Raw genomic sequence first — 23,545 nt, forward strand, 5'->3', positions numbered from 1 at the left:
GTAGCTACTAACTATTTCTAAATAGGTACATTATTTTGACGTTTACTAACGTTGTATGAGTCGTAAAATTTTAAGGTGAATTAATTTGGGGAAAATACATGGAAACATGTGTGACAACCCTTTCTGAATCTAATTTATTAAACCGTAATTTAAATGCCTCGTCAACGACTACATAGTTTTAAACCTAATATTAAGGGCAATTAAGTGTTAAGTATTACTCATTTCAGAACTATAAAAACGCCTCCACCATTGGTAATTTCTATATTACAGCATGCCTACATACATACGTGTTTCTCAATGATTTAAATTGAAAAAAAGTTGAAAAAATGTTTTCGCAGAGGAACGATGTTTGATCAGAGCAAAGAAAATCGGTTAATGAGAAAATTGCAGATTGAGGACAGAGGGTTTTTTTGAGAATATGCAGCGAGTAAATAATTTAAAGTAGTTATAATATCCTGAAAAATTAATAAGTGAAACTGTGAGAGTAATTACTGCAGTTTCGAGTCTCGCTCCTGTATCATTACTGGTCTAATAGGATTCTCGCTTTGAATCATCTGGGAGAGAATCGTTTCATTACTATAATGAGTTCTGCTCTCGCTTTCGCCATTGTGTTTACTCTATTCTGTCATTAATAAGATGGGGATCGAAATTACAAATAGATGACATATCATCTCTGGCTTGATTGTACAAATCTGACTCAACGTTCACCCACACCACCTATCAATTCGTAGTAATGGTCTCAGCATGTGATTAATAATTTGCTCGAGGAAAGTGTTAATGTAATTTTATTCGTCCCGAAGCAGTAAAAATCTAAATGAAATTTTATGGAGGAAAGTACGGAGTGTGTTTGATGTCGGCGTAAAAAACACTCGGATTTATCGGTTGGCGAAGTTTCAAAATTGCGCAAACTTTTCTATACTATCAATTTTATTAAGGTATTTAACTTTTATATTTTTACGACGCCTCCAGGTCCACACCAAACAACGCATTATAAGTAAAGAAAGAAAATGAAAAGCTACCCTACTTGCGTTAAATGAAAAAAGTTGGAAATTTGTCTGACAAAAATCTAATCATCTGAATAAAATGGAAGAAATTACAGAAATTTAGATAAACTGGCCGAGTAATTTATTTGCGACACAAACAGGACCAAATAACGTTTGTTGAAAATCTTTAGTGTCACTGTTAAAGCAATACATTCACTCACCGTTATGCACGAGCAGTGTGGAATCCCTAGCTAGAGCTAGTTCCGAGTCCGTGAGGGTGGCGTCCGAGGCGTTTTCCGAGGTTGGGGTGTCGCTGAGGCCGGCTGGTTGTTGATAAAGGGGATGTTGGTACGTGTGTTGAGATCCGTATCTTCGGGGAGAGTCTTCGCCCTCAGACCCGCTGAGGCTGTACGCGGGGTACAAACGCCCCTTGCCTGAAAGAAGAAAAAATATCACGATTTCAAAACAATTCCGGAAAAAGTGCTCCTCTGGGACCAAACTTGAAACTTGACGAGGGCGTAATTAATTAGATATTCTGTATTTATTCTGGCGAAGAGCAAACAGCGGCTTGTTGGTTCAGGATGTGGCGCAAATTGTACAAACAGATACACTTTCATTTGTATCATGTGATGACGGATTTTTCACTAATTCGAAAGAATTTTGTTAATGGTGTGTCAGTTTTAAATTATAAATTAAAAAACTATGGACGCTTTTATTGGACTAGTTACAAGTCTATATTTTTCCATGTCAATTTTCCTAAATAGACATTTAAAATGTGAAAAATTTGTACGTAATTTCAGAGTGCTTTGCAAATTAATAAAATCCCAACCCAAACGAGTATTTATGAAAGTGATGACTTTCAGATCAATCCATATTTCCATAAATATTTGTTACACAATTACAATTTCAATAAAAATAAGTTTTATAAAATAAAATAAAACTAAGTTTTATTTTGTGGCCTCACTATAAATAGCACCGAACAAAACTATAGAAAACATATTTATTGTGGTAAATGAAGTTGAACATGTTGTTGAAATAAGTAAACTACAATTTTTTGTCGTTGCGAACTCAGCAAATTTCGTCCCTTTTCTGCTTCAAAACCTTGAATTAGAGGGTTTACGAGGGAGAAGGAGAAACACAATAAAACCTAATGTTAACCAGTTTAGGAAGTTTGTGATTTACTCGATAGTTCTTATATGCTAGTTATTAAAAGTAATAAATCTATCCTGAGTTGAGGTCATTGCATAAATCCCGCACAAGCCGAATCAACGAACCGCGAACTCCAACCAACCATTACTATTTCTACAACAGTTGGGGACTTCCCTCAATAAAAAAGCGATTCCGATCATAATTGCCCACATCAATCGCCTCCTCTTTCCATCTTAGTATGTGGAATGAGATTACCAAGAGGGACATGCATCTCTAGTTAAAAAAAAGTGGCGAATGACCATTTTTTATACGTACTTTCGTTTCCAATAATGCGTTTTGATTACAGCTCTACAGTAATAGAAAAAACATGTTTATAATGGAATATCAACTTTTTGTCATCTAGTTTTCAATAATCAATGCGTGATAATAGACTTAGATGGTATCTAGCCATCCGTAATAAACCATTCCAATTCAATCGTAGCAAGTTCAGTTGCGATTTGGAGTGTAGGACTAGGCAGTTCAATAACCTATAAGTACGGAAATGCGTCCACAATTGACAAATAGAAAAATTCTCTAGACAGACCAATTAAAAATTGTATTAAATTCTTAAGTCAAATTGTAAAAGCGAGTGCGGTAGAGCCATTTTGGAGTTCGAATTTAAACAATGCAATTGCAGAAAAATCAATGTATAATCGTACAATTATAATCGGCGAAAACTATTCGCAGTGTGGTGTTTGCAGAAATCTTGACAAAAATCACCACGTTTCAGTTCACTTTACTTCATTCCTACATGTTTGTGAGCGTGAGAGCTTTTCGCTGTTTAATTTGGTTATTTATGGTCGTTTCGGCTCACCCTGTGCCTTGACGTAATCATTTTTGTTGTGTCTTTTGGGAAAAAATCTGTCTCGCATTTTGAGCCCTTTAATTGTTTGCGAAAAGGGTTGAAGCCTGTCGCTGGGGGTGGGGTCCGAGTCTGCCGTCGATGAAGCGAGCGATGATTCAGTTGTCGTTGTCGGGCAATCAGCGGGTATTCCCCGGAGGCGCATTACGTCTCACACCTAAGTCATCCTTCATCTCCGGCTGCGCGCTCGTCACATCTCTTCGACGCCTTATGGCACGCACGGGGCGTCCCCGGAGACGTACCACTGACGTAATTCGCACCGTTCCCAGTGGAGGCCGCATGATTGCCGGAAGATGCCGCATGAATACGACGCCAAGCACACTTATTCCTATTGTGATGGAAAAAGGTGGCGGAATCCGCACGCACTTTTCTACAAATATGTTTGCAAAGTGACTGAATACCATGTCGAACTTGCACAAAGCTTCGTCTAGTGCTTTGGTATTCGGCTCGTGTTTATTTTTCACGGGTGCCAATGAAAGAATAAGAATAAGGTGGATTTGGGTAATTTATTTGCGATGCTGCTGGTAACAAGATGTTAGGTACAAAATGCAGCAGACTCAAATGGTGAATTAAACCGCTGATTATTTAAATTATTTTAATTCGTGACGGATGCTAATTAACATCAACACAAATAGGCACAAGTGGTACGAGTAAACTACTATTTGTGATGGAGTTTTCCAGCACAAAAGTGTTACTAAAATAAAACCACACCAGCAGGCATTTTCAAATAGTTAAAATTAGGAAAGTATTTATGGAAATTATTGCTTTTTCAAGTGCTTCTGTTCACAGTTCAATTTGCAAGAATTTTAATGAAACTTGGTTCTAAATAAAATACAATACGTTTTCCACTGAAATTTAATCTAAACATGGGCCGATGTATAACTTACTTTTGACAAAAAAAATATAAAAGTGCACAATTTATTTTTTTATTTGCTGGTGAGAGTAGTGTGAATCAAGAACACGACAAGACCTCCGTCTGTTTTTGACATTTCACAGTTTCTGTCATTTTGGCACTAAAGTCAAAAATTAGAGCTTCTCATTGTTTGCTCTTGGGCAATCAGCTAAATTTAGGGTTCTGCCTTGTTTCTTTAAGACGCCAAATGTTCTGGTCCAGAAATAAAAAGCCATTTTGGGGCAAAACTTTTTATTTGGGAAAACACTAAATTGTAGGACTCTACCCTGTTTTTTCATGTGCTCAATTTTTGGTGGTCTACAGATATATGGGTACTTTTGGGATACATAAAAATTAATACTTTTTGAAAGGTTTTAGACCTTTTTCGGATTTTTACTTTGGGTAAACAATTAAATTTGTAGGATTCTGTCTTGTTTTTTAAGACGCCTCATATCCTGGTTCAGAAATAACTTTTAATCCTACTAAATGTGTTTGCTTTTCGTAAATGCTGATAAGCTGATTAGACATTTAACATTTACTTAATTATAGATGAAAAAAGAAGCTACCCTTCTTATAACAAAATCACCTTCTTGTGTGTTATTATAATAATTACATCACTTCTCAGGACATTGCGAAATGCATGCAATTTATTTGAGATTACATTTGGTGTTGAACTTAATTAAATATTTAAATAAAACATTAGGTATTTGATTATTTCATTTATATTTTACCCTTGCTGTTAGTGTTTTCTTCTACTTCCCTTTACAACACTTTGCAAAATGTATAATATACAGGGTGCGCTAGAACTCCCGCCCCAGAGAAAAATTTCAAGTGAGATAAGATACCAAGAACATGAAAAATATGTTTAAAAAATTCAATCTGTCAAAAAATTTTGACATTTATTTTTTGAGATTTGATATATTTTTATGTCTATTTAATGATACTGATGGTCTTGTATAGGTACAAAAATTTTGCCAGTAAAAGCCATAAATAACATTGAACAGAGTAACAATTTAGGATACAGCTTTCTTGATTCCTCTTCTAATAGTCTGTAGCAAAAAAACTTGTAAAATTATTTTTCCAACAGAAATAAATAGAGTCAAAGTGCAAAATTTAAACTTTCATAACTTCGAAATTTTTATAGATAGAATTTTTTTAAACATTTTTTCCATATTCCTGGTATCTTACCTTATATAGCATTTTGCTCTGGGGCGCGAGTTCTGGCGCATCCTGTAGAATGTTTAAACCTTCAAAAACAATCAAAAATGAAAACGTTGTGCTAAGTAAAGATTTACATTCAGGGTAAAATGATCAGCAAAGTAATCAAATTAAGTCATCCATTTTAAACATTTTAAGGTAATTTTTTAATTTCGTTTCGTGTTGGTTTAGTTTTTCTTTTCAATAAGAAACAAACGTTTATTATTAAATGGATTTATTCACTTCTTTTGTAAATGTAACATGACACAAGCTTGATTTCCTATTAGGATTTTAAATTTTAATTTAAGTTCATAGTTTTATGGTTTGGTAAATTTGAAAGCATTCTTGTCAATTTTTCTTTTAAAAATATTTTTCGAATGATTGAAAAGAGTTACACGTAATAATTTTAAAAATTCTACGATTATCCGCCCCCTCATATTCAATCTTTAGACCTTCCATTCAGCAATACACTCTTCGGTATTTGGGTGAACAGCTGTTCGTTCCGCCCTAAATTATTCATTTCTCGAATGTGGAGCGCTTATAAATACCGCGACTCCTGATCCAGGTATGAAATATCGTCGTAGTTGGTCGAAACGTGTCTGCAAAAGCGCACCTGTCGGCGCGTCCCGCCGCCATATTCGACTGGAATCCGCATTGCAAATTAGGAACGCATCTGGCATCGACATCGCTTTTCACTGCACCAAGTCCTAGACTCAAATTAAAAATTACTGGAGATCGGTATCGACGAGCGGCCTTTGTACCGCCAAATAGAGATTTAATCAGAGCGTGTTTTATGTGAATATTGAATTGATAGCAAGCAGTAAATATACACGACTGTTGGTGATAAGATCGTATCGGTTGATGACAGTCGATGCATTTGCGTCCTTAATGTTTTGTTAGTGTTTGCGAATACGGGCGAGGGTGAATTACAGCGCGGCACGTGCCCCTTTACCATATTTTCCTATTAATTTACTAATTCATCTTCGTCAAAGCGTGGGATTTTGTGCAGTCAAAGAACACGAGCTTTGCAAGTATTTATAACGGAGAATACAGTTTACACCGTCACATTTTAACACTTTTTTTGATAGATTACGGCGATAATACGGTACATTTTAACGCAACTCCTTTCCTGACCGCCCACTTCAACCTGTTTAATTTCTCGCCGAAAAGCGCTATTTTAATATTTCAACTTTATGTCTTTTCCTGATTTATTCACAGCAATTAGAATACCAAGCACCAAAAAGCCACTCCGCATTATGAAACAGCTTTGTTATTAATTGAGCGTAATTTTGTTTCAGTCTTTGAACATTTTTTTTGTGATTAGATTTGTGTTAAACTAAAGAAAAATCGAGTTGGATTTCTCACGCTCGTGCCGCCTGCTTGACACTTGGGTCATTTATTAGCCCTGTTGAAAATGAATCTAAAACTAAAAAAGTGTGGAGAAAAACATTTTAGTTTGAGACGAGAAATGTTGGTAGGATGTTCGCGTTAGCCTCCATATCCATCTTCTGCTTCCTCAATTATGAATCAATCTACAAGAGAACATTTGTACTCTCGAATCTAACATTAGATGGTAAAATGGCTTTAATTTATTCATCGCAGACAACAGCGGAATATTCATTATTACATAGCATGGCAAATAGTTCCGACAAATTAAAGTAGTTTAGTTCATTAATTGTTCTGTCCCTTTTTCTTCACAGGAAGTTTATTTCAGCATCTGTTCCGGTTGATGACACATTGATGGTGCCTAACTGAGTAGCAACCGTTAAAAATAACAATAATTATTGTCATAGCTGGTTATGTCATCTAATTACGTTTATTGTAGCTGGAATAAACTAATTAGGTTAACCCATCCTACCGTTCCGTATTATAAATTCTCTAACAACCATCTTTGTTGGATAAATCGCTTCGAAAATTACCCTCCGAATCGCCGAAATATTGACATAGGTAAATCTAGTTTAAGCCCCGGGATACAAAGAGGTGAATGCCGCGTTGATTGAGAAACTTTTGGAAGAAATTCATCGCATCTGAAGCAAGTCACACGCTTTTCTCAACTTTTGTTTGCATAATTTTCTTAGGAATAAAATGTTATATTTATTATGATGAAACAACATAAAATAAAAATTATGATGGTGCTTCCACATCATTACTACGTTACTTCTCCCTTTGGAGGTGTAAAAACAATAATAAATCTAATGCATGTTTTGTAAACTTTTTTATATACACTTTAATGTACTGAATATGGCTCGTTTTATTTTTAACTGTAACAGTTAATTTTATAAAACTACGATTAATCTTGACATTAAAAATTTTAATTTCGACATTAAACTGACTGCTGGCAATTTATTTTCACATAAATGTGTACGTTAATAAACTGCGATATGGGGACATTTCCCTTCTTGAAAAAATTACATTTCCTTTTTCGACTTATGACTGTAGGTAAAAGTCTTAAGTTCACCCACACATATTTGGAATAAGCAGAGAATATATTTTATAGGAGAAGCGGAATCAAATATTTATGGTGACATGAACATTTCAATTTTATTGTTATACTTTTATTTGTGATTTTCTGTATTCAAATAGCTGAAAACTTTCGTGTTTTCAATATTTTCGACATAAGTGAAAATATAGTCAAAGAGTGTATGAGTGTGTCAGTTTAATTCAAGTTAATCAGAATTATTTTAAATGTCTAAATTAGGATAAAGAATTCGCGTGTTTCACAAATACGTTTTTGATGTTTTAAAATGTACCTATTCTTCCCAAATAAAAACAAACTATTGATTCAGAGGCAGTTTCTAAATAATAAATAGGTAAATAAAGTTATATTCTTGTTTCTTTGTCACCTAAACTTCCAAACAACAGATTAGAAACAATGTGGAACTAAATAAAAATCCTTTTGTTTCAAAGTTTAAACGAATTTTGTGAATATTTTATGCACGTTGTTAACTCTACAACCACTAGGCCAGTTTTTTATATTCAACTTGTATTTTTACTAAAGAGAACAAGTTCATCTTAAATAATACTTTGTGGCAACTAATAAATATGTAGTTTCAGAATAAAGTCTTCATCTAGTACAGAAAAATAACTATTCTCCATAGTTTATAAGTTTCTCGTGAAAAATATCGAAAGGTATTGGTTGTCATTTTTTCACATTTTAGGTATATTTGTATTCCATAAAAAATAAGTTATTAGAGTTTGTTTTTATGTTTTTCAATGTTGTTTTATAACAGACTTAACTCTTTGCACACATAGATAATGCGTGGTAAAGCAGTAGGAACTTCGAATACCTTGAAATGATTCGTTTGGTCGAAAATGTGGTATCCAAGAGGTACAAATGGTGTGTCGACGATAAAATAGAGTTTGAACTGTTGATGTTAGTTGTTGACCAATTACGCGCGACTGTTATGAGGCTGTAAGAAAAAAATGACGACAACACCGGCGCCGCCGTAGTAAATTGACTCCATTCATCAGAGGGCTTTTCCTGTCGCTTGGTGTCACGTCAGTGGGGTTCTGCGCCTCAGTGATTCCCAATAACCGCCAGCGACATCCTAAGAAATATGGCCCGTCATTAGTTACTGACCGTCTATTTAATTGCCGAATAAATAAATAATTCGTGGGCTTGTCCCAGACGCTGGAATTTGTTTGTCGCTTCGGTAATTTGGTTTCAGGGAGTTAATAATGTCGTAAAATCCGCGATAAAGATTTATTACGTGTAACTCATGAGGGCGGTTTAGTGTTGGAATTATGGAGGTATGAAATTTGCTCGAAATATAAAATTTTTGAACTGGTCGGGGGCAAGACTGGTAATTGATTGGGGCGATTTTATTTGGGCGGCGGCATTATTTATGAAACGGCCATTTCCTAGATCACCGGCAAAACATGGGCCATTATGAGGACAGTTGTGGCCGACCGTATCACTCAGAAACTAAGTGCCCGAGGGAGAGTGATTTGCGGAGGTATCAAGGAGATTTACTCCAGTCACTGCTCGCGGATCGATACTTTCGATGGGCGCCTAGTATGACATGCAGGTGGATTGATTTACTCAAAGGGATTGATTCCACTTTCGAATAAATACTTATTCCCTGGGAATTTCTTGCTGAAATTTTAAATTCTGCGTTTTATCCGACAAAATACAACATTGACGGAGAAAAATTAGCTCTTTAGAGATGATTCTTGCAAGAAACACTACAGTTGTCAAGAAATATAAATGTCGTCGATTCGTCTGTTCTATCTATATTGAGTCTATCGATCTGAGCAAAATAGATACAAAATGTCATAAGGAACGAAAGCATCACTTACTCAAATGAAATAAGATTTTTCATTTTTCAATAGAAAGCAAAAATTGTCCACATAATATGAATGAACATTCTGGGTACAGTGTAATGTTAAAATGGCAAATTTTTAGTGGGAGGAACATTAAACGAAATACTGAAGCCAGCAGTAAACCCAAAAACGGAACGAGGGATCTGATCAAACTTTATAGGGAAAGCATAAAATCGGGATAAAAAAAGGACACCAGAATTATTGTTGATATCATGATGTTTGGTTTCACATGATACTAATACTAATGACTTAAATTAAATTTTGGTAAACAAATAAAAACGAAATCGTATTTCGTGGTTCTCAAACAAAGTTACCTCTTGTTTAAGAAAATAAAATGTTGGTATTTATTTTCATTAAAATTGTATAACAAAAAACAAATTTTGAAGTAATTAATAATTGAGCGATCAAGCCTTAGCTGAAATACTCTATAATTGCTTTAGACAAACTTTTACGAGTAATTGGTAGAGATTTGACTACTTTTGTGTCATGAATTTTGTGTTTTTGGGTTCACAGCGTATAGATTTTGCCGACTTGCGGATATAAACGCCAGGACGAGATTCGACTTTGGTACGGGGCCAGTTGTTTAATCGAAAAGAGACGAATTTCTCCGAACCAGGGCGAATCGGGGGTGACTCCCATTCTCGTGGTCTGCAGGATCAATACGCGGCTTAGGCGGTAGGGACCCATCGAGGGCTTGCAGCTTGCTGCACCATGCGATTACTTCGACCACTCACTTTAAACGAGTTAGAAGTCAAGACCGATTCAATCAAAAACCTCCACGTTGTCAACACACCGAATCATCGATCGATCCCTGGTTTCATTTGAGATTTTAGGCTCGTCGGAATTTCAAATGCACGTCTCATAGGAATCATCTCATTTCACTGTACACAATGAGGATATAACTTAATGCAAGCACTTTTCGCACAAAATCAAAGAGAACGGAAAAACGAACATGAATGGACTTAATTGGTAATCAGCCTTTGTTCTAGATTATGAATTCTTACAAGTGAGAAATTAACTGGGTGGAAATTTTCGAGATATTTGCAGCTTTCGAATGCATTTCTATCCGGGAAATCCAGGCGAAACGAGTTTTCAAATATCGACAGATTTCAATTATTGCAAAATTTCATTTGCAAACACCCATGAGAATTTTTAATGTACGTAGGTGAAGTACTTGATTTGAAATTTACAATTTGTTTTGGATTAAAAGGCTTTAAAACAAATTTTTCAATCAGGATTTGTTTCAAAGTCCAGCACTTTGAGGTAATCAAAAACGACTTAAGAGGACTCTTAACAAATTTGAAAGCCACCAAGTTCTACAATAATTATTTATGTTAACACATTACAGTGATCCAATTTTCCTCATAAATTATTACATTCGTTTCACTGTTGTTACATTTCTTCATTGTAGGTATGTTCAAATAGGTTGTACTAAGCTTCAAAAAGCTTTTCATTACAAAATGGAATAATTTATTGGTAATTAGTGTCAAATTTTACGATATAAACAAATTTATTTTCGATGTTTGAAACGAAAACAAAATACGAGTGCAATGAATTTACAGTTATTTATGGATAATTGAAAATAACTATTTTGTATTATAATCATGATGAAGGAACAGCACAATTCCAGAACAATAAATATTGTTACAACTTGTGACATGTTTTCCGCTCCCGTGAAACTACATCGAAAAATCAATGGTTCCGCGTTTTCATTACGTGTTAATACCAATTAATATTACTATTACATGCTGCTTAATTATAGCAGTGTATGTTAATTACTAGTGGGTATTATTAAAAACAAACACACTTATCAAATTCAGTATTACTGATCTGGTTAATTGAAAATGATTGAAATGATGATGTTGGTGTGGAGATTTGTGTGAAAGTGTTGACCAAAGCTCTGAACGAAGCAGTCGTAGGTAATATGGCCGCCATTGGGTCTTGCGCCCCTCGGCAGCGTTGAGTTTGTCGCGAGTGACGTCAAGTCGACATTCATGAGATCAAGATAAAAGACAAAATGTTATTAAGATGAGCGAATGTGGAAACGGATATCCACACATAGAGACGTGTTCGCACACCGCGCACCATTTAATGAATATTTCAGCAAGCACTTCTTATTTGTGGAATTCTTTCATGTCGCGATGTCGACTGGAAGAGGCCTGGAACTCTTTGCATACAGAAATGCCACAATTACAAGCAACGAGGGGACTCTTTCGAGTCCTATAGACATTCCGACCAGGATTTCCGCGAATGTATTGTAATTTTAGATGTGTTGTGTAAATGCGAGGGCGGCTGTCGATGCGGCTGCTCGTAATTTCCGCCCTCGGCGTACGCACTGTTTGTAATCGACTGAAGACGGAGCCACGATAAATAATCGCGCCAATGGCAATTTCCCGGACTAAATCATTACACTATTAAAAGACGATCACTTGTACTAACTCTTCAAGTGCATCAGGATCTCCCCTCTGTCAGCAGAAAGAATTTCCCAAAGCACTTTTCCTGGCAACGACAAAGAACTGATTCCCGTCTTTGTTCGCTTCCTAATTTATCGTGGGAAAACATCACATGGAGGCGTCATTAAAAGAATTGACAAGTTTGGGGGCCAACTTGGACAAGACACATCAACTTAAAAAAACCAAAAAGACCAGTTACTACTTGTCGATCAATTTTTTGTCGCAATGACTTGTCTGTAAAATTCTATTTATTTATCAAGTCTCCTTATGATTAATAATAATAATTTGCTATTCTATTTTATCATTTAATCCTCGGTGTTTTGCTGAGCTTAAACTAGTTGTAGAGTTGATATTAAAAAGTTCTTTATTTGTAATCGACTAATCGATGAAATTGTGGCAAACAATTAAGCTCAGGAGAGTCGGTCGACTCGGCTCTATGTTTGTGAATATTGGTAATCCGGGGAATTATTTGGACATTAATGTGTGTCGAAGGATATTATCGAGGCACTCTAAAAAGCTAAGCCGAAAATAAATTTTTATACTTGCAGTGTTTGTACATCCGATCAAGCGGGTTATTTGGTTTTTACGAGCAAATCCAGTATTGTTTTATGTGACGTTTCGTGTTAAAACGCCGCTGGCGACACAAGTCGACGGCTTTTTCGTTTGATGGCAACAATTCCGGAATACCAGAGCATGCATGTCGACTTGTAATTAACTACAATCCCCGATCTACGCGAGATATATTTACCCGACTTCCTCGTTGCGCTTCCTTACTTCCTTACAAACGAACCAATTCTTCGTTTATGTAAATATATATCTTGCTGCATCCGGCACAGCCTCATCAGCTACGTTTGAGTAAATTCTGCAGCCAATAAATAAAATTACCTTCGTCAAAGAAAGTAAAAACCCGGCGCATCCACCAAAACGAAACAAAAAAATTACTTCCAAGGAGATGTAAGTAGATCTTGAGGGCAACCAGGAAGAAAATTCGTCTGATGACCTAGAGGTTACAGAATAAACTACCTGTCGTTCGACAACTGAACAGCTCGTATAAAATTTAAGTATGTCGTATTATTTTTAGTAGTCTGTAATACTAAGATAATAAATTCCCAGCAAAATAAAAATGTATAAACATTTTTAGTTCCAAATATTTACAAATTTAAAATTTCACTATTTTTGTTCCCGACGTAACTCATCAAAAAATATTTATGCAAAATGTGTAATTCGCTAGCAATCATAGCATAATTTGCTTCCGCCTCTTAAAATTACACGTTATTTAACTTACGAGAAAAGAAGTTGTAAAATACTTGTAGTACAGCTTATAAATTAAACACCGGCCTCCTATTTATCCTATATATTATATTTATACCCGAGTGTGTATTTATGAGCAATAGGTAAGTGGTTTACAACCGCCTTTTCCCAAATATTAACTAGAGTAGGTAGGTACACTCCATAACATTTTATGTACGTTTCAATTTTTCGGCTAAAAAAATTCGGGAGTAACATACGTTCGCTCCAATAAATCCCTTGGAGTTTATCACCGGGGGTGTGTATTTTTCGTTTGATTCGGTTAATTCCGCTTTGTTTGTGACCCAGTTCTGAGGGCAAAATGTGTGTGAAAAACGTGCCCGGTCCAAATCCGAACGCCAAATAGTGTAGGTTTTTCGATAAGGCTATGAAGATACGGTCGTTGTGTCGCGACAGTTCAAACATGCCGGGATTTGTAAAGAAATTCCTGTAATCTTTTCGCTTTTCCCAATTTTTAATTTATTACCAGCAAACTGGCAGAAACGGATAAAGTGAAAACGCGTTTTTTTTTCAATACCTCTTATTCCATATGCACTCTAACAAAAAACTTTGTAATTATTACAAACTTCCTTTTATTGAATAAATCAAGTGTAACATATATTATTTACAAATCAGTTAAAATTAATTGTTATTTATATATATTAAAATTTGTAAATAAAATTCAAGCAATCACACTACATTTCATAATTTTTTTAATTTATTATATTGTTTGATGTACTCGTATTAAATGATGTATTTTGTGTTAGAACTCACACTTAAAAATTAAAAGAAAATGTTTCGAGTTAATACTTTTCTAGAATTTTAAATTCAGTTCCCATTTCTTAGTTTTAAATAAAAATTTTGATTCGAGTGTCTTATAAAGTTCCCCTACACGTAAATACAGTCAAAGCTGAGCGTCCAAAAATTCAGATCGGGCAATTTCTTTGTGATATCGAGAGGCGCCGGATAAAGACAGGAATGTCTCGACAAATTGCTCAATTTGTTTCCGGGATTCACATACATTTCTGAACACTTAATAAACCCGGGAAAATCGCTCGTCATAAAAGTAATGCGTCGCGAAAGAATTTCAATTTTCCGAGACAAGAAAGCGTGTGGAAGTGGAAGAGTCATTATGTGAACCACTGACAACGTGACTGATAAATTTCGTTAAATATTGGATGGTCTAGACCCGTATCACGCAATGACAGTTGCAGAAATAGAGCCGGAGGAGACAAGAGCCGTCCGGAACAATCAAGATAAAGCCAAAAGCATGATTTTGACAATGATTTCAAAACAGGTGAAAACGAAAGGGGTCCAATTATCTGCGGAAAAAGCAGCGGAAGTGGTTGTAAACACAAGATCGCTCCGGAAAGAAAACAACAAGGGTTATGGGAAAGCCTTTCGCATAATCCGGTTATAAGAATGAGGAAAAACAAGGAAATATCGGAGGAAAGTTTTTTCTTAAATAAGAAGGACTCACATGGGTGCAAGTTGTTTTTTTGAGTTTACGATTCATACTTGGATCAAATTTATTTCGCGAGTGTAGTAATATTAAAACAATAAAATTGGGGAAACATGTTCGAGGAGCAATATCGAAATATAATTTAGACTGTAGGGAAGGAAAGTAAATGATAAGTGTTGGTAATAACACCTCGTATATTGTTTAACAAACAGAATTATGGCCCAATCTTCATAGCAAGTTAGCACAACATTTATTATTAATGAATATCTTCTAAAATACGAGATGTCTGGTTTAAACGCTAGAACAGCATTTGTGCCAAGTTTAATGGGGAGCAGTTCCCGAGACCAAATTAAACCTAACTTCTTGTACTTATAATTTATGTATTGTTCCAGTCTTTGAGCCAAGCTGAACGCTACATTATTAAAAATCGTAATCATCACCTCTTAACTATATTAAAAACGCGACATCCTCTCTCGCCAAATACAAAAACACTCTAATACGATTTAAAGTTGTGATTTGTTTCGTAAATTTTTAATGGACTCTTAATGGCATCCTCAGCTAAGTTTTAATTTGATTCTGCAAACAGTGAGTGGCAAAAATTCACATTTTTTCAAGATAGTTTCCAGATTAAAAGCCCCAGCTATTAATCAAACATTAATTACGAGGAGTAAATTTGTATGCACTGGCGAATACTCGGGTGACGTCATTGAAAGGGTGGGCGTATAGTTAGTTTTAATTTATATAAACCGAGCAGCACCTAGTTGAGGGACTGAATGCTTGACTAAACAACCAAATTCGGGGTGAGCAAGCATAACAAGGGGTTACATCCAATTCACCGTTCTGAAACGAACTACTTTGCATCCCGATCGTAAAACAAATGGATGCCAGATGGCCGTCAAACACCAAAACTGAAGACACTTCAAAGAACGCCTTGCTTTGAAAATCGCTCCAAGAACGTTTTAACGATCCACCGACGTTAAAAAACCAACCTACTGAAAAATTAACGACATTCTCGTCTTAAAAACTGCTCCGCTCGCTTACCTAGATCCTCTAATAGATTAAATATGCATCGGGAAATTGCTACTTGTGCACGGAGGCTAGTGCTGTTAAAGTTTATGAATAACTTACATCAGCAAAACTTGCACTACACTAATAATAACGAAATTATTTAGTATAGTAATATTTATGGAAACGTAAGATCAATATCACTTTATTACTAGAAGCCTCCGGCGAAAATCTCAAGCAAAGAGCTTCCTGCTTGCAAAATGGAGCTAGAATTTTTTGCTACGTTGCAGTGTTTAACTTGCATAAAGTTTAAACTTATTTAACATACTAAATTAGAAAAAAAGTTATAGTGCAGGGCCGACCACCACCGAAACTTTAATTTTGGACCACACATAAATCCTTGTTCTCCCTTGAGTATATGGACCTATCTATTCATTTCTGTGCCTTGCTCTTTTATATTATATTTGTTTTATTATAAAACTACACAATCTGACTAGGCTTTTGTGAGCAAGTATTTACGATTTTATAAAATCAAATGTGAAAAAATTAGATCATATTAATAAAGAAAGCCATAATAAATTTTTTCAGCAAACAAGAGTAAAATAGATTTTACAAGAAAATAAATAATATTCTAAGCAAAAAACGTTCCGTGATTTTTCTTCAAAATGAGTTTAAGATGAACTTTATTCTTAAAATTTTAAAAAATTGCTAGATAAAAACAAGGTTTGGTTACTTTTAGCTATACGTTTGAATTAGAAATTATATTCTGGGCACAAAATAAATTAACGTTTAGTTAATTTCATAATTGCTAGAAATATGAAAAAATACAGATGTTCGAAAGTGATGAAATTTTCTCAAAATTGGTGTGATTTACTGCCAATTTGGTTGTGTTATTTGGAGCTGACAGAGGATTAAACTCTATAGAAAGTGTTGTAATTCGACGCGTTACAATATCCGTATGAAATTTTTATACACCCCTCTGGCATGTTTTTGCGACAATTTGCAATTTGTAAAATAGGCTAAACCGTGGCACGCCTGGGGAAAAAATTGGACGGGCGATGGCGTTTGATATTTAATCCCGTGCCTTGCCATTTTATATGTGAATGCGTCCGCGTGTTCCCCGGGTAACCATAAAATAAGCGTCTCGACGCGTCTGCCGAGGGTTGTATGTAGATTTTTTAATCATCGTTAGTATTAATTTTTGCTTCTCTTCCCTCGATCTCTTCAAATCAAGCTAAACTTGCGATAGACGAACCCTCTCAAACATTCATAAGCCTCGACCATGTTCGTGAGCCATCAGGGAATCAGCCGCTCTGATTACTCACACGTGTGCTACAAGATTGACGATGAATTTTGTAGTTTTTCCTTAATTATTTACAAACCAGATCTTTTAATGGCGAGGTAGAGTGGACGCCGTCACGACGCCGCTTAATCTATTTGCGGTCGCCGATAACTTTAACTAGTGATAATAAATTTTAATCGCCGAGTATAAATTTCAACGCGCACATCACCAACGAGCTTAAAATATGAAGAAGAGCTTTTTCGTGTCGTGATTATAAGAGTGCTGTAAAATGTCTAATCCCCTATTCTTCAAAATTTATTGCCCGAATAAGGGGGAAATTAAAATGTCATGTTTTCTTATTACAAAAACTACAACTAGATTTATTGCTTATTCCAGCTGTCTTCGAGGATAATTGGACATAACTACCAACGTACAAACAGGAGTGCTACTAAAAAGTTTAATTGTTTCTAGGGAAGGTGGGCTCGTCTCTGTTATCCGGAAGCATTTGTACTCGAGTCCAGCTACTGGACAGGTGGGCTGAAAAGCTCATTTTTTATTATTACCAGCGGCAAATTAAGTAGTTTGCATACATTATAAAACGATTTGATTAGTCGTTCCATTATGCAGTAAACTAAAATTGTACTTTATATACATAGATATGCAAATTTGTTGACACTTCGGGGTAGCGCGACGCGCCATGAACTGCGCTTAAAATTAAAGTGGATTGTTACTCCTCCGAATGACTTATAAATGTAATACTGCATTCAATTTGTTATATGAATACGGGACGTGTGGAATTAAATTAAAGGCAAATATCGTAGCGAGGCGTCGGAATCGCGTTCGATAAGAGGCACGGCTACGATATGCGACCCTCCATTGTAATTCCGTTCATCCCTAGAGGTACATGGGCGGAAAATTAACCCATTTCCCTAACACAAAAGCACAGATTTAATCGAGTCTCGGCCTAGCCTGGTTTCTAATCTCTTCAGCCCTTGGGTGGGAACCCCATCCTGTCGAAACTGGACACGGAACTTTTGTATCGAACCGAAATCATAACAACACGCCTGCTAGTAAAGTATTACCAGTTATTTTGATACCAAAATAAAAAAATTTATACTCCATCGTCGACAAAATACGAGTTTCAAGGAAACGCCTGGGTTTGAGAGATTGAAATTTTATTTCTATTGTGCAATATCAATCGGAATGCAATCGGAATTTCCTCTGTGCCATTTAGCAGATGCTTTACTTGCTTAAACTTCTATTTTTGCCACAACTTCAAGAATTAAACTTCAATCCGGAGTAAATTTCCAATTTCAAAATCACTAAATAAAACTGTAGAGTTGTGATAGGTAAAGGGTCAACAATGACGGAAGGTCACCATTAAAAATGCTAATATTTATAAACTTAACGTGCAGCTTAACTCGACAATCTTGAAGGTTTAAACAGGTCTCCTGCACGTCAAAATTCATTTAACCCAAAATGTTGTAAATTTACCTAATAGAATTACTAAAAAATTCTAACTTAAAGTAAAAGCACTTTGATCATCCTTATTTTGTAAATACAGTTTATAAAAAAAAACTATCTGTTTTTCTTAATACTGGGAGATTTAAGGAGATAAAGATAAAAAAGCTAAACAACGTGTAGCGGGTACGAGATTTGTTCGACGTAAAAATAATTATATCCATAAGCTTGACTTCGAGGGACAGTATAAAAATAACGTTGCTACATATTTAAAATTTGGTGATGAGTTTGTACAAAAATATGCAAAACGAATAGATGGTATCAGAAAATAGAAAACAAATTTTTACTTGTAGCAGGAATTTGAAAATGATGAATCTTGTTTACTTTTGTGAGGTGCAATATAAGCTCTTGTAAAACTGAAGTGACAGACAGTGTCTGCAAGCAACACAGTAATTTATTGTTCATAAATAATTCATAAATCATGTGATTTATTTAGTACTTACTTAGTCGCTTTAGAAGACTAAACTTGGTGTAGTGCTTAAATTTTGCCGCTAATGGTCGTAAAAGATTTATAAATGGAAATTAATTAAAGTTAAATGTTTAAAAATCTCTAGGATCTGAACAAACAGAGTTAGATAAAAGCAAATGTCCTTTTTATAATGGTACAGACCGTTTCTAGAAAAGGTATAAAAGGTAATCGCGTGAAATAGATGATAAAATATTAAATGAAATATTATAGCAATCAATTTGTTTGCTTGAGCCCTTTTCAGGTAAGCCGTTTAAGCTTGGAGTAAATATTTGGGTATGGAAGTTTCGAAATTTTGAGGTAGATCAAGAATAAAGTATAAAAGTGATTATAACTCGATGAATGTTTCACATCGTATAAATAAGTAATAATTAATTAATTAGAGAATATTTTGTTTGGAGTGGCCGCTTTCAAGTGGTGCAAAATTTTGGTTCTCGAAATTAAATGTTTATATAGGTAAATGATTAATTACAAAACGGGGGAAGACAAAACAAATTCCTATATTGAACCACGATCCCATGTGTTATATTGAAATTTGTGCAGAAATTCAATTAAGCCGGTGGAAACGGGCGATTTTGTAATATCCCGTCTGAATTCTTGCTATGCCCGAAAGCTGAGTTTTTCCAGCCAGAACATCGATTCTTTTTCTATAGAGAAATATAGCAAATCTTCAGATGCCTTTGTCGATTTTATGAAATATAAAAGGCAAAATGTAGCGTGTCGAGATGACAACATGTGTATGTCAGATATCTCGACACGCAACTCCATCACACTCGCTCCGACTTCTTCGAACGGGAACCGGAAATTAACTTTTGCCCACACCTTTAGCACTTTCCTCCCGTTGCTTCCTTCAATGTTTTGCAAGAGAATCAATCAAATTAACTCCTTTGTTCTGGCGGCGATTAATTTTAATTAATTCGGGGAATTTCGGTCTTGGGGGAAATTGCCGCAGATCAGGTGCCTCGCAAGAGATATGAAGCTGTTGCAGGCGCGTCTGATGGGAGTCTGCTAATGCATCAGTCGGGTCTTTATTTGGTTTTTGCTGGGCAAAAACGGCCATTTGGCGGCGGTCTAAACGAGCAAATGATATGGAAATGCGCATTTGACTCGACATTTCCATCGAGTGTATTGAACGTGCCAGATTTTATTATGGTCATTATTAACGTCGCGTTTGTATTGTTTTTATTTGCCTGAATGACATCTAGTGGCTTGCTCTGTTTTGTTGCAATTAAAGGGCAATACTTCGGGCGGAAATATTTTATTTGACATGAGAATCATTAATTTTGTTATAATTGGTGTTTTTATACTGTTTCATTGTCGACCACTAGAAAATTTATTCATCTGAAACGCTCGTAACCTAACGATCTAACATTTTTGCTCTATTCCACATGAAAAAATCGCACAAACGATAACAATGAAAAAAGCGCGTGCACGTGCAAGTTTCATCTTTGTTTGTGTTTGTGTAAATGAAACTTGCTTCAAAAGCAGCAATTTAATTCATCATGTACAAGATGAAAACAGTTATATTCAACAGCGCTGTATATTTTAAAACAACATCACCCAAGTTTACTCGGATTGCAGCTGCTGAGTTATTAGCTCTGCAATAAAGCCGTCATCATACACCTGTCGTAAAACACAACCAGCCACACTCAAACCGACACCCAAAAACATTTTGAGAGAATTTTATAACGAGTCCTCACGAAGTCGTTACACTTTATTCAAATTTGGCGGATGCGCCGGGCGAGTTTATTATTTAAAATAAACTCATTAATTTTTATAATAAATATGAAAACATTTACAATGAGGTAAAACCAAGTTCAATATCACAAACAAGATTTTGTACAAAAATGTGTGGCATAAAATTTAGTTTTGTAAAAAAGATTATTAAATCAAAAATCAATGTACCGTTTTAATTCATCCCTTTGAGTCTGCATTACAAAAAATATTAAATTAAAAATACATTTTCGATACCACACGCACACAATACTATTAAACGCTCCAAATTTCACTTCCATTTCAATCAATACAAAGTTGACAAGTGAAAACATTTAGTTTTAAAGCTCTTTCTCTGAATGCGGATAATAAATACGGTAAAATCTTTTTTAGGATCCTACATAACTAATAGCTTTAGTGTCTTAACTTCTTTGAGATTATAAAGAGAATATAACTTTCAAGTTATATGAAATCGTTGGTAAAATATTTTTTTAGAAGACAATATCCGCTCTGTCATGACTAGAAATAATTTCTCTCTTTTTCTTTCTCATATCCTGATATAGAAAAAATAGTTAATAAAACTCGCGTTATTTTCTCAAAAAACTTTTCTAAGTAAATTAATTTAAACAGATTTGCGTGCAAATTGGATCAACATAAATATTTTCCTCTTGAAATATATAAAAAATGAGAATTCACCGCTTTAAAATTTCAGCGCTAATCCGCTTTTATAGTAAAGTTTAAGGCGATGAGCTGTTTACTCTCTTTTATTTGATTGTTATTGTTACTATTATTATTCCGGAAACCCCACAGTAAATAGCTTCGATAAAAAGTAATGTAATCTCCGAAACTCTGGCTTTGGTATCCGAATTAATAAGTTGTCTGATAAAAGCACTGTAGAATTTTAAGTAAACATTCGTTGGCAAAGTCGATTTCTCTGTGTTGTTAAATCTACTTAACATTCCATCCAGCACGGAACGCAAGATGTTAAAACAACGTGCCAGTCATTTATCACGAGAAAATCTATTGACTCCACAAACAAATCTGCTGACAACTGCCTTTCCGAAGTTTTGATTATTACAAAAGTTCTATCAAGGTAGAAGAGTAGATGGCAACGTCATCAACAATGTATAAAGCAAAAAATAAGTATTTGGTTAGAGAGCAAAACAAAGCCAAAGGCAGTGCAGCGTCTAGGCTGTAAATGAAGAAATATGAAAGACATAAAGTTAGCGAAACGACTTCCTACAGCCTGAGAAGAAAAGGTCCTGAGTTATGAAAGCACGCAACGGTCTTATATAATAGCGAAAGCACTTCGTGCAAAATCCGGTCAGGGACCGTATTCTACATCTCGCACGAAGTGCCTAGACAAGTTTCTAAAAAAATCCCCTCGAAATTAAAACCGGGTAAGACAGGTGGTGGTCGAAAAAAGCCTCCTGGTGGTATTATTTGCGCTGTCAGCACTCGCATCTGGATCTGGATAATAATAAGACTAATCCATAGATCTAGGGCAGGGCAGATTTACTGGAACGAAATCTGTTTGTTCGAGTTAAATAGGAAGGAATCTATTCCGTTGTAGGGATGAGCACTGAAGCAACTTCCTAGCTTGGACGAATCCCCAAGGCGCGCCCTCGCCAAGGCCTATTATCCGTAATTCCCGGACTAACTCTGATTCACAATGCCTGTTGTCTGTTAGCTCACACAGATGCAATTAAAGCCCATAATAATTTGTGTCAAAACTTTACAACTATAGTTTTGGTGGGAGATTACTTGGCGAGAACTGCAAAAAGATTGCTCGTTTCTCACGTTACGGAGAAGTGATTTGAGGCGATTGGTACCAGAGTTGGAGATGGCGCCCGGAATTCAATTAATGACGTGCAAGCACAATAGGAGGATGTGTTAGGGTAAGAAAGGTGTTCGAAAGCGATTTCTGATCGATACCGCGTTGCTGGACGTTTAAAGCCATACAAACCTTGCGAGTAGCTCATAGCGAAGCCTAGGCATGTGTGGGAAACACACACACTCACCTGAAACAAATAAAAAGTTAAAAATCGCAAATAAATCATTTTAAACTTTTCATAAGCAAAATATTTAGCTAACGCGAAAAAGTAGGCCATTACTTTTTAATGCTGTTGTTACACAACTTTCCATCAGTAAATGAAAGAAGAAATAATAAAAATAAAACATAATGTCGTCGTTTACTGTTAACTTACTCTGTATGCATTATGTTCATGCATTTTCTATAGACTTTGAGTGTTGATTTTTATTATACCATGTTTTTGTGTATTGTTCAAACAGAATAGTTTTGCGTAAATTTATAATTTTAATTTTTTAATTTCTTAATTCTAGTTGTAATCAAAAATGTTTATAAAAAACAGCATATATACCCCGGAACTTTTCTATTGCTTTTTTGTCACTTTTTATATATTTTTTTCTGTTTGAATAATATAGTTTCTTTAAAGGTTGGTATAAACCAATAAAATGACAGATTCTGCACACAAAAATCAAAGATTTCTGACCTACTTCAAATAAAAAAAATGTAGTGCCAATGTGGCGATAGAAATATCCCGAGGTAGAGTGTTTACTCGAAAGGTATCAAAAATCGCATTTTCTGTTCGAGCTGTGTATTTAATTTTTGATAAGCTAAAAATAATTAACAACACAATATAATTTGCTCCATAAAATAAATTATATTGAAATATTTTGTGTTCCAATATAAATAAAATCTGTATTGTGTTGTAATATATTTTATATAGATTTTATTTCAAATTACAATATCACAATTTTTCTGTCATATCCAACAATGTTAATAAAAATTATTATGGTAAATGTATTAGGTAATAAAATAAATTGATATTTCCAAGAAAATAGTTTATTTATGAGTAAAGAATAAATAAACAGCTTTACTTGTTGACAG

The 23,545-nt window shown here is 35.0% G+C and overlaps 1 protein-coding gene across 5 annotated transcripts in view; it reads right to left on the reverse strand.

Annotated features, from left to right (window-relative positions):
* LOC123005962 (teneurin-m) overlaps nucleotides 1-23,545 on the reverse strand; it is a 110,250-nt gene that overhangs the window by 38,424 nt on the left and 48,281 nt on the right. For 4 of the 5 annotated variants that reach the window (XM_044400069.1, XM_044400068.1, XM_044400066.1 and 1 more), the window contains exons 2-3: nucleotides 22,601-22,655; nucleotides 1,205-1,417 (exon numbers count right to left, since the gene is read on the reverse strand). In XM_044400069.1, coding sequence (XP_044256004.1) covers nucleotides 1,205-1,417; nucleotides 22,601-22,616 — 229 coding nt within the window. In that variant the 5' untranslated portion in view covers nucleotides 22,617-22,655. The remainder of the gene's footprint in view (nucleotides 1-1,204; nucleotides 1,418-22,600; nucleotides 22,656-23,545) is intronic. The other variant, XM_044400067.1, reaches the window with a different exon arrangement.

Source organism: Tribolium madens, unplaced genomic scaffold (genome assembly GCF_015345945.1).
Source record: "Tribolium madens isolate multiple individuals breed KSU strain unplaced genomic scaffold, Tmad_KSU_1.1 Scaffold_20;HRSCAF=117;Tcas5.2_LG4, whole genome shotgun sequence".
NCBI lineage: Eukaryota > Metazoa > Arthropoda > Insecta > Coleoptera > Tenebrionidae > Tribolium > Tribolium madens.